At 47.0% G+C, this 12804-nt stretch overlaps 1 protein-coding gene across 1 annotated transcript; it reads right to left on the bottom strand.

Annotated features, from left to right (window-relative positions):
- Nucleotides 1-7935: 7935 nt before the first annotated feature.
- Nucleotides 7936-8679, bottom strand: LOC122383904. Its single transcript, XM_043370760.1, has one exon. It carries the CDS (start codon nucleotides 8677-8679, stop codon nucleotides 7936-7938), a length of 744 nt encoding a protein of 247 aa, XP_043226695.1.
- Nucleotides 8680-12804: the final 4125 nt, after the last annotated feature.

Below are 12804 nucleotides of genomic sequence, written 5' to 3'. Positions count from 1 at the left end.
AATTTGCCCGTTTTTACCCCCCTCTACCCCCCTATTGACATTTTTTAATTTTTATTTTTTAGAAATGTAGATCACGTTGAGTGAAATCGAATGCCGTTCGAATTTTGAAAATCGGCCCGTTAGATCTCGAGATATCAAGGGGGGGTCGTAAACAGCCCCCCCCCCCCTGCCACTAATAGGGGGTAGCCAGGAGCCTGCCACTAATAGGGTTAACCCGCGCCCGGCTGGGGGTCCTGGATTTCCATGCCCTGCTGGGGGGGGGAGGGGTGTTTGAACACCCCCCCCCCTTCTAACTCGGCTCCTGGGCCACGTAGCGATACGCGGAAGGCGGCGTTCGAAAGAGCGCCAAAAATAATGACGAAATCACTTCAGTCACTTTTTAGTCAGGTCAAAGGTCAGGTCACCAGAGGTCCTTGAAGGCAAAATTTCGCCGATTTTCAGGTCGAATGTCGACAGTTTCCAGGAAGCCAACGCATAACTCGGGAACCAATAGAGCTACAGCGCCGCGGAAAAGCGCATTCGATAGCCCAACCCTATTAGTGGCAGGGGGAGGGGGGTGTTTTCATCCACCCCTCAGGTTTTTCGGGAATATCTCCAAAACCGCTGAAGCTACGATGCTGAAATTTTCCTAAAACTAAATTGGGCACATTCCCTGAAAATTTCAAGTTCATAACTTTACCAGCAGCGGCTCCAGAGCACTGGGAATCGGGGGGGGGGGGTCCTATTCGTGAAGCGAGTCATTTGGGCGAAGATCACGATGCTGATGTATTATAACTGTATGCACCAGTTTTACGAACAGTGAATGAAAGGTATCATGTGATAACATATACAAAATTATTGTGCATCTTCTTTTGACACGTTTTTGCTATTATAGGCGGATCCAGGCGTCCAAAAAGGGGGGTTATGTTTTACCTCCCAACATAGGTGCCCTGACACCGCCTATGCATGACCAATACAATTGTAGTCGTTCTCTCATAAGAAAATTGTAACATAACAAGACCATTACCACCCTTTTTAGAAACAGTACCAACAAAAACCTTATTTACTATACTTTTTGTGTACCCCCAATCTCAATGATCTGTATCCGCCTATGATTTTTGAAAATGCATATTTTTAGGATCCATGTGAATTCCTGGTTCATTCTCTATCGATTGGCAAAAGTTGCGCTAAGATTGGTTCAGAAACCTGGCCGTGATAAACAGTCTAAAATGTATCTGCAATTTGCCCGTTTTTACCCCCCCCCCCTCTACCCCCCTATTGACATTTTTTTAATTTTTATTTTTTAGAAATGTAGATCACGTTGAGCGAAATCGAATGCCGTTTGAATTTTGAAAATCGGCCCGTTAGATCTCGAGATATCAAGGGGGGTTGTAAACAGCCCCCCCCCCCCCTGCCACTAATAGGGGTAGCCAGGAGCCTGCCACTAATAGGGTTAACGCCCTTTCTGGATAATTCTCTCAGGTTTGACCTAACGTCAACGGTTTTGCCTGCAGGGGGCAAAAACTGCATAAATAGCCGTTTTTCGGAAACAGTTTTTCTGCAATAACTTTTGACCCAAGCCTTGTACGAGCATTCTTTTACCGGCATCGTGTTCCTCTCGTCAAGACGCATCGAATCAACTATAATTTGAACTTGAAAGGTCAACTTGAAAATTTGACCTCAGGTCAAGGTCATGACCTGACCGGAAAGGGTCATGTTGCATATCAGTCGATCCGTATCGTCGAGCTGAACACATCTAAAGCGTTTTCACCGCTCTAGCATGCCTCTATCAAAAGTTATTTGCGAAAAACTGTTAGACACCATTCGTGACCTGAGATGACCTCAGGGGCATAAATAGGGGCCACGGACACCATTTTTATGTTCAGTGTTCAGTGTGTTCAACCACTTGTAATTCAGTGTTTGGGAGTGTTTATAATGTCTTTCGTCTAAAAGAGGCGCATTTCAATTTTCTCTCATTGACTTATAATGGGGAGGTCGCAAAATTGACCTGACCTTAGGTCACCGATATCAAAATTCCAAGATAAACATTTTATAGATACTGTTACCCTTATCAATCGCTGAAAGTTTCAAAGCGATCGGTCACTCGGTGTAGCTATGGCTGACATTGAAACTTTTTATGAGGTGAGGTCACTTCAAGTGACCTGGTGACCTGACCTTGAATGACCTTGGTCTGAAATTTTCACAACCTGTGTAGAATTAATGTATGATAAGGTGTACCAAAAACGGCGGCGCGGAGCGCCCCCGTTTTTGAGATCTTCGCGAAAAAACACATGGGTGGTGTTCAGACACCCCCCCCCCCCAGCAGGGCGCGGGTTAACTTAACCCGCGCCCCGTTGGGCTACCGGCGGACCCTACCACCCGTAGGGGGGGGGACCGTTTCGGCCCCCCCCCTAAGATCTCGGAAAGTTACCGGCCGATTTTCAAAATTCAAACGGCGTTCGATAGCCCCACCCGGGAACTACCTTGTGACCAAATTTCATTGACCTAGGTCAAACCGATGACGTCACAGGTCAGGTCAAAGGTCAGATTTTCACCGTTCACAGGCATTTCAAGAAATGTGTTGTGAAATCGAGTAAATTGGTAATTTATTGAAAACCATCGATGGTACATTGTTCGTCAAACACATACTTTGCTAGCTGAGGTCACTGATACCAGGTCAGGTCACAGCGAGGTCAGGTCACCGGGGGTCACCTCACATTATGAAAGTGTCGTGTGATACATGTTTGTTGGTCCATTTTACATGACAAATGCGATTATGTGGGTTAGGCAGCCTTTGTGGCCAGCCTAGGTCACGTTTTGATGAAGGTCAGGTCAAGGTTAGGTCAAATTAGGTCAAATTTCAAAGTTGATATTTTTGCATAAAATGGGTATCGATTCGATGCAGCTCGTCACGGGGAGTCCAATGGTGGTCTTTGTTTTGCTCTACGAGGTCTAGAATTGCCAAAAATTGAGTTTGAAAATTTGACGTCATCATTTTTGAACAGTTTTTTCGCTATACCTTGGCCAAAAAACGAGGTATCGATCTGAAATTTGGTATGTAGATAGAAGACGGTAGGACGTAGGTACTATCACATATATTCCGGTTTTTTCGAAACTCAAAAAACTTTTTGGATTTTTTGGCTAATATACCTATCCCAAAAAAATGCATTTTTGATTTTTGGGGTCAAAACTCAAAAATGTCAAAATCCGAGATAGCAGTTTTGTAGCCCTGTCAATTCTACACCTTTTATGTCTTGATCATTTTTCTGTATCTTCAAAGCTGTAGGCCTGACAGGTCAAGGTCTTCTCGCGAAGGTCTTTTTTCGGTCGAAAATTGCAGAACATGACGTCATTCTGACGTCATTTGTGGCCACCCTATCATAGCCTCTGGAAAAATTGTTAGTCACAATGTGTAAAATTGATGCCCGGAGGGATCCTGAAAGTTTGGTGGCGATATCTCCAGCCGTTTAGGAGATATCGACCGAAAAGGACGGGGGGGGGGCGTTTCGCCCCCCCCCCCACGGGCTGCGGGTTTTAAGACGGCAGAGGCGCAGTTGCCACCCCGTTGACAGGAGGGGGTTACGGACAAAAGTACGTATCGCTAAAGTACGTAGGACAAAAGTACGTAAGCAAAAGTACGTAGGATTAAAGTACGTATCGCAGAAGTACGTACAGTATAAAGTACGTATGGACAAAAGTACGTCAGGGACAAAAGTACGTATCGCAGAAGTACGTACAGTATAAAGTACGTCTGGACAAAAGTACGTCAGGGACAAAAGTACGTATCGCAGAAGTACGTACAGTATAAAGTACGTATGGACAAAAGTACGTATAGCTAATGTACGTAGGGTAAAAAGTACGTATGGACAAAAGTACGTCAGGGACAAAAGTACGTATCGCAGAAGTACGTAGGGTATAAAGTACGTATGGAAAAAAGTACGTCACGGACAAAAGTACGTATAGCTAATGTACGTAGGGTAAAAAGTACGTATGGACAAAAGTACGTCACGGACAAAAATACGTATGGCAGAAGTACGAAAGGATATTAAGTACGTAAACGTATGGACAAAAGTACGTCACGTACAAAAGTACATATAGAAAATGTACGTAGGGTATAATGAAGGATAAAGACGCAAGGTAAAGACCTTGGGCAAGACGCCCCAGATAATCTATTTTGCTACATAGGCCTACCAGGCCTACCTAAATTTTGTGCTACATCACCTGGAAGGCCAAATTTGTGCTCAATGTGATCTTTGGACATTTTACTTTAAATTCCACCCCTCAAATTCATTCACTTATGATCGGACTCCCAGCTAGGAAGTGATTTGTGAAGCAACTGCAAATGGGACATTTTGCCCCAACCCCAGGGCAAAACGCCCCACGGCCTGAGGCAAGAAGCCCCATACTCTAGAGTCTAGCTTAAAGATTAAACATGGTAGTTGGCTAAATCTTATATGAGAGATCCGTTAGACCGCTGGAGGCACGGCACTGAAGTTAGCACCTTCCATCCTATCAGCTATGACACTATTGTATGAGCAGGTTTTTCACGTGCCTCATAAGGCCAAATAATAAATATTGCAATGCAAATCAGTTAACAATACACTTCCTTTGCCATACAGTTGCTGAGAAAAATACATATAAATGCATAGAAACTTGCTGTTCGCCAGCTACCGAACATTAGGAAGTGGGTAGTCCGAACAACACATGAGGTAAAACGCCCCATGGGGATTTTTGCCCCGCGACCTACTGGGGCGTTTTACCCCATCATGTAGTTCGGTCAGCGAACAACGCCTTGCGCTCCAGCAAGACATAATTTAACACGAACCAACCCGGCATTATAAGCGTTAGACAATAGTTGTTCAAAATACATAAAAGTCGTTAACCTGATGTGGACTACAAAAGAACGCGAGAATGCATAATCAGATGACCAAACATATAAAAATCACTAAAAAAAAACAACACATTTTTGGCTATATCTCCCTAGAGAGTTATCACAATTTCTTTCCAGCTCAATGATCATATAGTGCACGTTTAACAGAAGAGAGGACCTTTCCCCAGAACCCTGTCAGTTCCGAGAGATATCGGTGAGGCCGCCAGGCGTTTTACCTCGGCGGGGCGACTTGCCCCGGTCTACCCTACGTGTGGACCAAGTACGTCACGGACAAAAGTACGTATAGCAAATGTACAGCCCACCGCTAAAGTAATGTGTGGTTTTACCAATCTCAACGGATGGCTTTGACCGACGATTTTTAAATGCGGACTTATTGAAAAAAAAAGACGTCAATAGATAAAGTTGTAGCTGCAAGAGTGAAGATACATGTAAGCTACATTTAAAGTCTCGTTGCAGTCTGGCTAATCGTTCCTAGGCTTCAGAAGCAGAACATACCCATGACTGAAACCACACATTACTTCTGCTGTGGACTGTACGTAGGGCATAAAGTACGTACCCCACCCATGGGGTAAGTTGATCAATGTGTAATACCTTTCTTATTCTTTATTTAATGAGCATTTGTTACAAGGCATAGCAAAATTTATCGATGAGTAAATGGGCGAAAGGAACAAAGCTATATTATTTGGTACCTATATGAATTTACCATGAGTTCCCTATAGTATGGCAGCAGGGCAGCAACAAAGAAAAAGTGGCTCAACTTACACTACTATACCCTACTTCTAGCATACGTACTTATACACTACGTACTTTGGCATACGAACCGTACGTACTTTTGGCATACGTACTTTTTACACTACGTACTTTTTCATACGAACTTTTGCGTACGAACATTTGCGTACGTACTTTTGGCATACGTACTTTACACACTACGTACTTTTGCAAACGAACTTTTGCGTACGAACATTTGCGTACGTACTTTTGGCATACGTACTTTATACACTACGTACTTTTGCATACGAACTTTTGCGTACGAACATTTGCGTACGTACTTTTGGCATACGTACTTTTTACACTACGTACTTTTGCATACGTACTTTTGCGTACGAACATTTGCGTACGTACTTTTGGCATACGTACTTTATGCACTACGTACTTTTTCATACGTACTTTTGCGTACGAACATTTGCGTACGTACTTTTGACATACGTACTTTATGCACTACGTACTTTTGCATACGTACTTTTACGTAAGAACATTTGCGTACGTACTGTTGGCATACGAACTTTAGCGCCTACGTATATTTGCGTACGAACATTTGCATACGTACTTTTGTAATACGTACTTTAGCGATACGTACTTTATGTAGTCCTAAAATCGACAGGAGGTGCCCGGCATACGAGGGAGGGCCACAGAGGGCGCTGGCGCCTATTGGAGGGTAGATAAGCGCCCACGGCGGAGCAAGCAAACGCCGCCGTCCGTCGAAACGAAGAAACTGCGGGAGAGCTGGAAAACACGCAAAAGGAGCTGGCGGAGGTCGAGGCCGCACCAGCCAAATCCTACCGGATACCGAGGTATCAAGGTATACGGCCCTCAAGTTGACGGATAAATATCCTTATAGAGCAGGACGCAAATACAAGCCTTTCTTGGATATGCTGTTGCAGTGTTGCCTGTTAGCATATATAAACGATAGGTATTGACATACCTAATGATTAAGCATTCAAGGCACAAACCACTGACCATCCAGTATCCACATCCCCACAATCCCCCCCCCCCCAGAACTGCATAAACATAACGAGCGGGGTTCCGTTCGCGTGTGTGGCCCTGGTCCGTTATATGTCCGTGAAGGGGCAAATTTTTTAGCGACGAAATCCGATTACGTTCAAAGTGGCCATCAACTTGAATGGACCACGAGGATCACGAAAATCACATCGATTTCGCTGTTGACCTTGACCTTCAACGTCAAAAATTGACCTTGACCTTCAGTGTCAGTCAAGGTCAAAGGACGAGAAACCGCAGAAGTGTCACAAGATGTCACACGGCCGTTTTTTTTCATTTCTTGCATCGAGATGTAGTCCATGCAAAGTTTCAGCCTAATGTTGAAAACCATTCCTGAAAGGTTAAAGGTAAAAGGTAAAAACGAAAACGAGGAAAGGTAAAAACGAAGTCAAATGACGGGGAACCGCAAAATTCTTCTATATATTTGTACGCCTGTCGCCTTACCTCGATAAAAATGGTTTTCCAAGTGCGGTGACAACTTCCCATGGGCTACATTTTGGCGCTAGCGTTTAAAAAATCGGACAATATCTGCTGGCACTTTTGCGCTTTCCCCTCCTTTAACCTTGACTTTGACCTGAATGAAGGTCATTGTAACGGAGTAGCTGCGAGTTTCATGATCCTCGTCGTCCAATTAATTTGATTCGCAATTTTGAACGGAATGAGATCTCGTCGCAAAAACAAAAGAATCACTAGCCCTCGCCGGCACAGGCCATTTGGCATTTTGCGTCCTTCGACGGCACAAGGGGGGTAGGTAGAAATATACCTACTGCCTGGGGAGGGGGGTAGTACGACCCTCCCCCCTCGCGTTTGGCCCCTGATTGTGATCGAGCTAGAGCTTCGCGGAAAAAAAAAACGAGCGTGTTGCACAAGACGAGAGGAAGCCGATGATGTTCAATGACCTGATCTGACCTTCATGTGACCTTGACATCCACCCTAATGCATTGGAGCAACATCAAAGAACATGTTTGAACGTTTGAAATTGAAACCACGAAAAGACTGCAAACGCGCGGCTTACGCGAGCCGACGTCGCCGAATCGTGATTCCGGCCGAACATGGTCTCGAAAAGGAGGTCACAGGTCAAAGGTCATTTGGGTCAGGGTCATGAAATTTTTAGGGTAGGTGTAAAATTAATCGACGCAAGGGTACTGAAAGATTCGTCGCGATCGGCCGCTTTTTACGTGAGCTATTCGCGAAAAGCTTTAGGGGGGGGGGTGCATCACCCCTCCCCCCTGTGTCGGCGAGGGCTAGCGTCGACGGACCATTGCGTTTTCTATTCTGGTGACCCTCGATCAGGACTGACCTGGCTGCTGAGCATGATTGATGGCCCAGCGACTAGCAAGTCCACACTCCGCGGCACCTTCAACTCCAGGCTCTAACTGGAACTGAGTACTGACGATAGTCTCCATCGTCTTCTGGCGTCTCCATCGTCTTCTGGCGTCTCCATCGTCTTCTGGCGTCTCCATCGTCTTCTGGCGTCTCCATCGTCTTCTGGCGTCTCCATCGTCTTCTGGCGTCTCCATCGTCTTCTGGCGTCTCCATCGTCTTCTGGCGTCTCCATCGTCTTCTGGCGTCTCCATCGTCTTCTGGCGTCTCCATCGTCTTCTGGCGTCTCCATCGTCTTCTGGCGTCTCCATCGTCTTCTGGCGTCTCCATCGTCTTCTGGCGTCTCCATCGTCTTCTGGCGTCTCCATCGTCTTCTGGCGTCTCCATCGTCTTCTGGCGTCTCCATCGTCTTCTGGCGTCTCCATCGTCTTCTGGCGTCTCCATCGTCTTCTGGCGTCTCCATCGTCTTCTGGCGTCTCCATCGTCTTCTGGCGTCTCCATCGTCTTCTGGCGTCTCCATCGTCTTCTGGCGTCTCCATCGTCTTCTGGCGTCTCCATCGTCTTCTGGCGTCTCCATCGTCTTCTGGCGTCTCCATCGTCTTCTGGCGTCTCCATCGTCTTCTGGCGTCTCCATCGTCTTCTGGCGTCTCCATCGTCTTCTGGCGTCTCCATCGTCTTCTGGCGTCTCCATCGTCTTCTGGCGTCTCCATCGTCTTCTGGCGTTCATCAAGACAAGTCGGGCACATCAATTGCCAGGCTGCTGAGGCGCCACATCCCCGGGGCCGGATAGAAGACATCCTGCCGCTGCGCCAAGTTTCACGACGCAGGCAGCCAGGCGGATTACGTGGCATTCACCATTGCGTCTATGCATCAATTGGCCATAAAGACACTGGCACACAGCACAACACCCAGTTCAATTTCCAATAAGAGTATGTCTCTGTCTAGCAGAAGAGAGAACCACCCGACGCACACGACCTAGCACCCAATCACACTCTCTCGCTTCCCGCGCGGGCTGGCGTAAACAAAAAGATCGCAGCGCTCGGATCAAGGTTGTTGGTAAAGTATATCTAAATCCTTTTGAAATTAGACCTATTCAAATGACGTCATGGCAGTTCCGATTTAGATTTAGCTCGCTAGATCTCAAATATGTATGTAGAGGAAACGAGCACAGGAACTATTCAAATGACTGGTAAAACGTGTGTGAACCACAGTGTATTTAAATGTTTGCTTTTCGCATAGGTGTTGAAGGAACTGGAAGGCCGAAGGAACCTAGTAGATTTGTTGTTTATTTATTTATTTAAATATCCATTTGAGTAGGATTTCGGGTTTTTTGAAGTGCTCAGTTTTTGCAGCGAGCTTTTCCTGTTAGGGCCTGCGAGATACCCGCGGAAACACATATCTCTTCAGCATTGCGCGCCACACAGGAATGCGGCTGATTCACGTGCTTTTGTGAGCGAGGTGCTTCCCTCCGGGAGAAATTCGCCGGCCACCGGCCGGCCGACGGCTGGAAAATTCCACCGGCCGGCCCGGCGGCGGTGTGCAATGTGGGCAGGTGCTGCCACCTGTGCAGTCGTCCGGCCAGAGCCGCCGTGCGCGGTAGTTCCGCGTGCGGCCGCCAGAGGCATGTCGCCCCGCGCGTCGCTTCAAACCTGACGAATCTACAAAAAGTTTAATAACTTTAATAAGAGAGACGATAAAGCCACAATTCCAACGCTGAATGTTGGGCAAAAGCAAAGGGATCCAACACAACCATCTGTATTTACTGTATTTACCCTTTTCAGTCAGCGATAAGCCCCAGCAATCGCACCGCTGCAAAACTCGCAAGCTGTTCACCGTGCAGGGTATTGCATTATAACCACCCACCGGCTCTTTCAACGTAAGTGTAATCGCTTGATAGGTAGGACGCAACAAATAAGAGACAAGATAGATAGGTGAATTAATATACGAATTGGAATTAAACAAAACTCAAATTGCAAACAATTCATTGAAAACAAATCAAAACAAACTGCGACCAAGGGAAATTTGAAAAGTTTTTAACGACGTCTGATTTAAACGTCGGAAAGCAACAAGTTTCTTTGCGGTATTTAGGCAAGTAAATACCTTTGGCAGGTTTTCAGTACATTAGCAAGTTTTCAGTACATTACCAAGTAGCAGGTGATACAGCAAGCTGGCATGGCAGGTATTTTGGCAAGTTCAACAAGTTTTTCGCGAATATCTAAGCTTCTAGACGCCCGATCAACACGGGACAAACACCAATCGGTCCCAAATTTTCTCCTTAATCATTTTATGGCCAACGCGACGCGGTTTCGCGAATATCTAAGCTTCTAGACGCCCGATCAACACGGGACAAACACCAATCGGTCCCAAATTTTCTCCTTAATCATTTTATGGCCAACGCGACGCGGAGCGAGCCAAGATATCTTGTTTAAATATCCATTTGAGTAGGATTGCGGGTTTTTTGAAGCGCTGAGTTTTTGCAGCGAGCTTTTTCTCTTAGGGCTTGCGAGATACCCGCGGAAACACATATCTCTTCAGCATTGCGCGCCACACAGGAATGCGGCTGATTCACGTGCTTTTGTGAGCGAGGTGCTTCCCTCCGGGAGAAATTCGCCGTCCCCATATGCTTAACACAGAGCCGAGCGGCGGCTGACAGGTGGCCGGCTCTCGGGAGATCGGCAGCCGACACTCGAAAAATCGACAAGCCGCCGCTGAATGCGCGTGCGGCAGTGCTGAGCCGAGTCGTTCCCACGGTCTGAGGTACCCCCAGTTTGAAGATTCGGCTGTAGAATATGTAGTTTTAAATACGTAGTTTGACGTACATCTCGGAAAAGTGAGATACGGCCAGAAATGAGTGTGGGTCCCTCCGTTCTGAAGATTCTGATCGACGCCGATTGAAATAATTCGCCGTGCATATCTCGGCTTATTGACGACCGATTGACACGGGATCAACACCGATCGATACCAAATGGCTCTGTGGGGGGGGGGGAGTAGAGTGGCAAGTTTTCCTACCCGACGAACCCGGAATTATCCCGAGGGGGTAGGTGTGGGAGTAGAGTCGGGGGAACGGGGGGGGCGAGTGCAAGTACCAAGTACTTTCGCAAGTACCAAGTACCAAGTACTTATGGAAATACCAAGCAAATACCAAGTACTTTGGCAAATACCGAGTACTTATGCAAATACCAAGCAAGTACCAAGTACTTTGGCAAGTACCGAGTACTTTGGCAAGTACCAAGCAAGTACCAAGTACTTTTGCAAGTTCAGCAAGTTTTTCGCCAATATCGAAGCTTCTAGACGTCCGATCGTCACCGGAAAAACACCATTCGATCCCAAATTTTCTCCCGAATCTTTTTATGGCCAAAGCGACGCGGAGCGAGCCAAGATATCTTGTTTAAATATCCATTTGACTAGGATTTGGCGTTATTTGAAACGCTCAGTTTTTGCAGCGAGCTTTTCCTGTTAGGGCCTGCGAGATACCCGCGGAAACACATATCTCTTCAGCATTGCGCGCCACACAGGAATGCGGCTGATTCACGTGCTTTTGTGAGCGAGGTGCTTCCCTCCGGGAGAAATTCGCCGTCCCCATATGCTTAACACAGAGCCGAGCGGCGGCTGACAGGTGGCCGGCTCTCGGGAGATCGGCAGCCGACACTCGAAAAATCGACAACCCGCCGCTGAATGCGCGTGCGGCAGTGCTGAGCCGAGTCGTTCCCACGGTCTGAGGTACCCCCAGTTTGAAGATTCGGCCTTAGAATATGTAGTTTTAAATACGTAGTTTGACGTACATCTCGGAAAAGTGAGATACGGCCAGAAATGAGTGTGGGTCCCTCCGTTCTGAAGATTCTGATCGACGCCGATTGAAATAATTCGCCGTGCATATCTCGGCTTATTGACGACCGATTGACACGGGATAAACACCGATCGATACCAAATGGCTCTGTGTGTGTGGGGGGGGGGAGGGGGTAGAGTGGCAAGTTTTCCTACCCGACGAACCCGGAATTATCCCGAGGGGGTAGGTGTGGGAGTAGAGTCGGGGGAACGGGGGGGGCGAGTGCAAGTACCAAGTACTTTCGCAAGTACCAAGCAAGTACCAAGTACTTTTACAAGTACCAAGCAAGTACCAAGTACTTATGCAAATACCAAGCAAGTACCAAGTACTTTGGCAAATACCGAGTACTTATGCAAATACCAAGCGAGTACCAAGTACTTTGGCAAGTACCGAGTACTTTGGCAAGTACCAAGCAAGTACCAAGTACTTTTGCAAGTTCAACAAGTTTTTCGTGAATATCTAAGCTTCTAGACGTCCGATTAACACGGGACGAACACCAATCGATCCCAAATTTTCTCCCTCATACTTTGATTGCCAAAGCGACGCGGAGCGAGCCAAGATATCTTGTTTAATATACCATTTGAGTAGGATTGCGGGTTTTTTGAAGTGCTCAGTTTTTGCAGCGAGCTTTTTCTCTTAGGGCTTGCGAGATACCCGCGGAAACACATATCTCTTCAGCATTGCGCGCCACACAGGAATGCGGCTGATTCACGTGCTTTTGTGAGCGAGGTGCTTCCCTCCGGGAGAAATTCGCCGTCCCCATATGCTTAACACAGAGCCGAGCGGCGGCTGACAGGTGGCCGGCTCTCGGGAGATCGGCAGCCGACACTCGAAAAATCGACAAGCCGCCGCTGAATGCGCGTGCGGCAGTGCTGAGCCGAGTCGTTCCCACGGTCTGAGGTACCCCCAGTTTGAAGATTCGGCTGTAGAATATGTAGTTTTAAATACGTAGTTTGACGTACATCTCGGAAAAGTGAGATACGGCCAGAAATGAGTGTGGGTCCCTCCG

This window comes from Amphibalanus amphitrite, unplaced genomic scaffold (assembly GCF_019059575.1).
Source record: "Amphibalanus amphitrite isolate SeventyFive unplaced genomic scaffold, NRLGWU_Aamphi_draft 000176F_arrow, whole genome shotgun sequence".
Classification (NCBI taxonomy): Eukaryota; Metazoa; Arthropoda; class Thecostraca; order Balanomorpha; family Balanidae; genus Amphibalanus; species Amphibalanus amphitrite.
The sequence above is the reverse complement of the archived record's forward strand: the minus strand, read 5'-3'. Positions and strand labels throughout refer to the sequence as shown.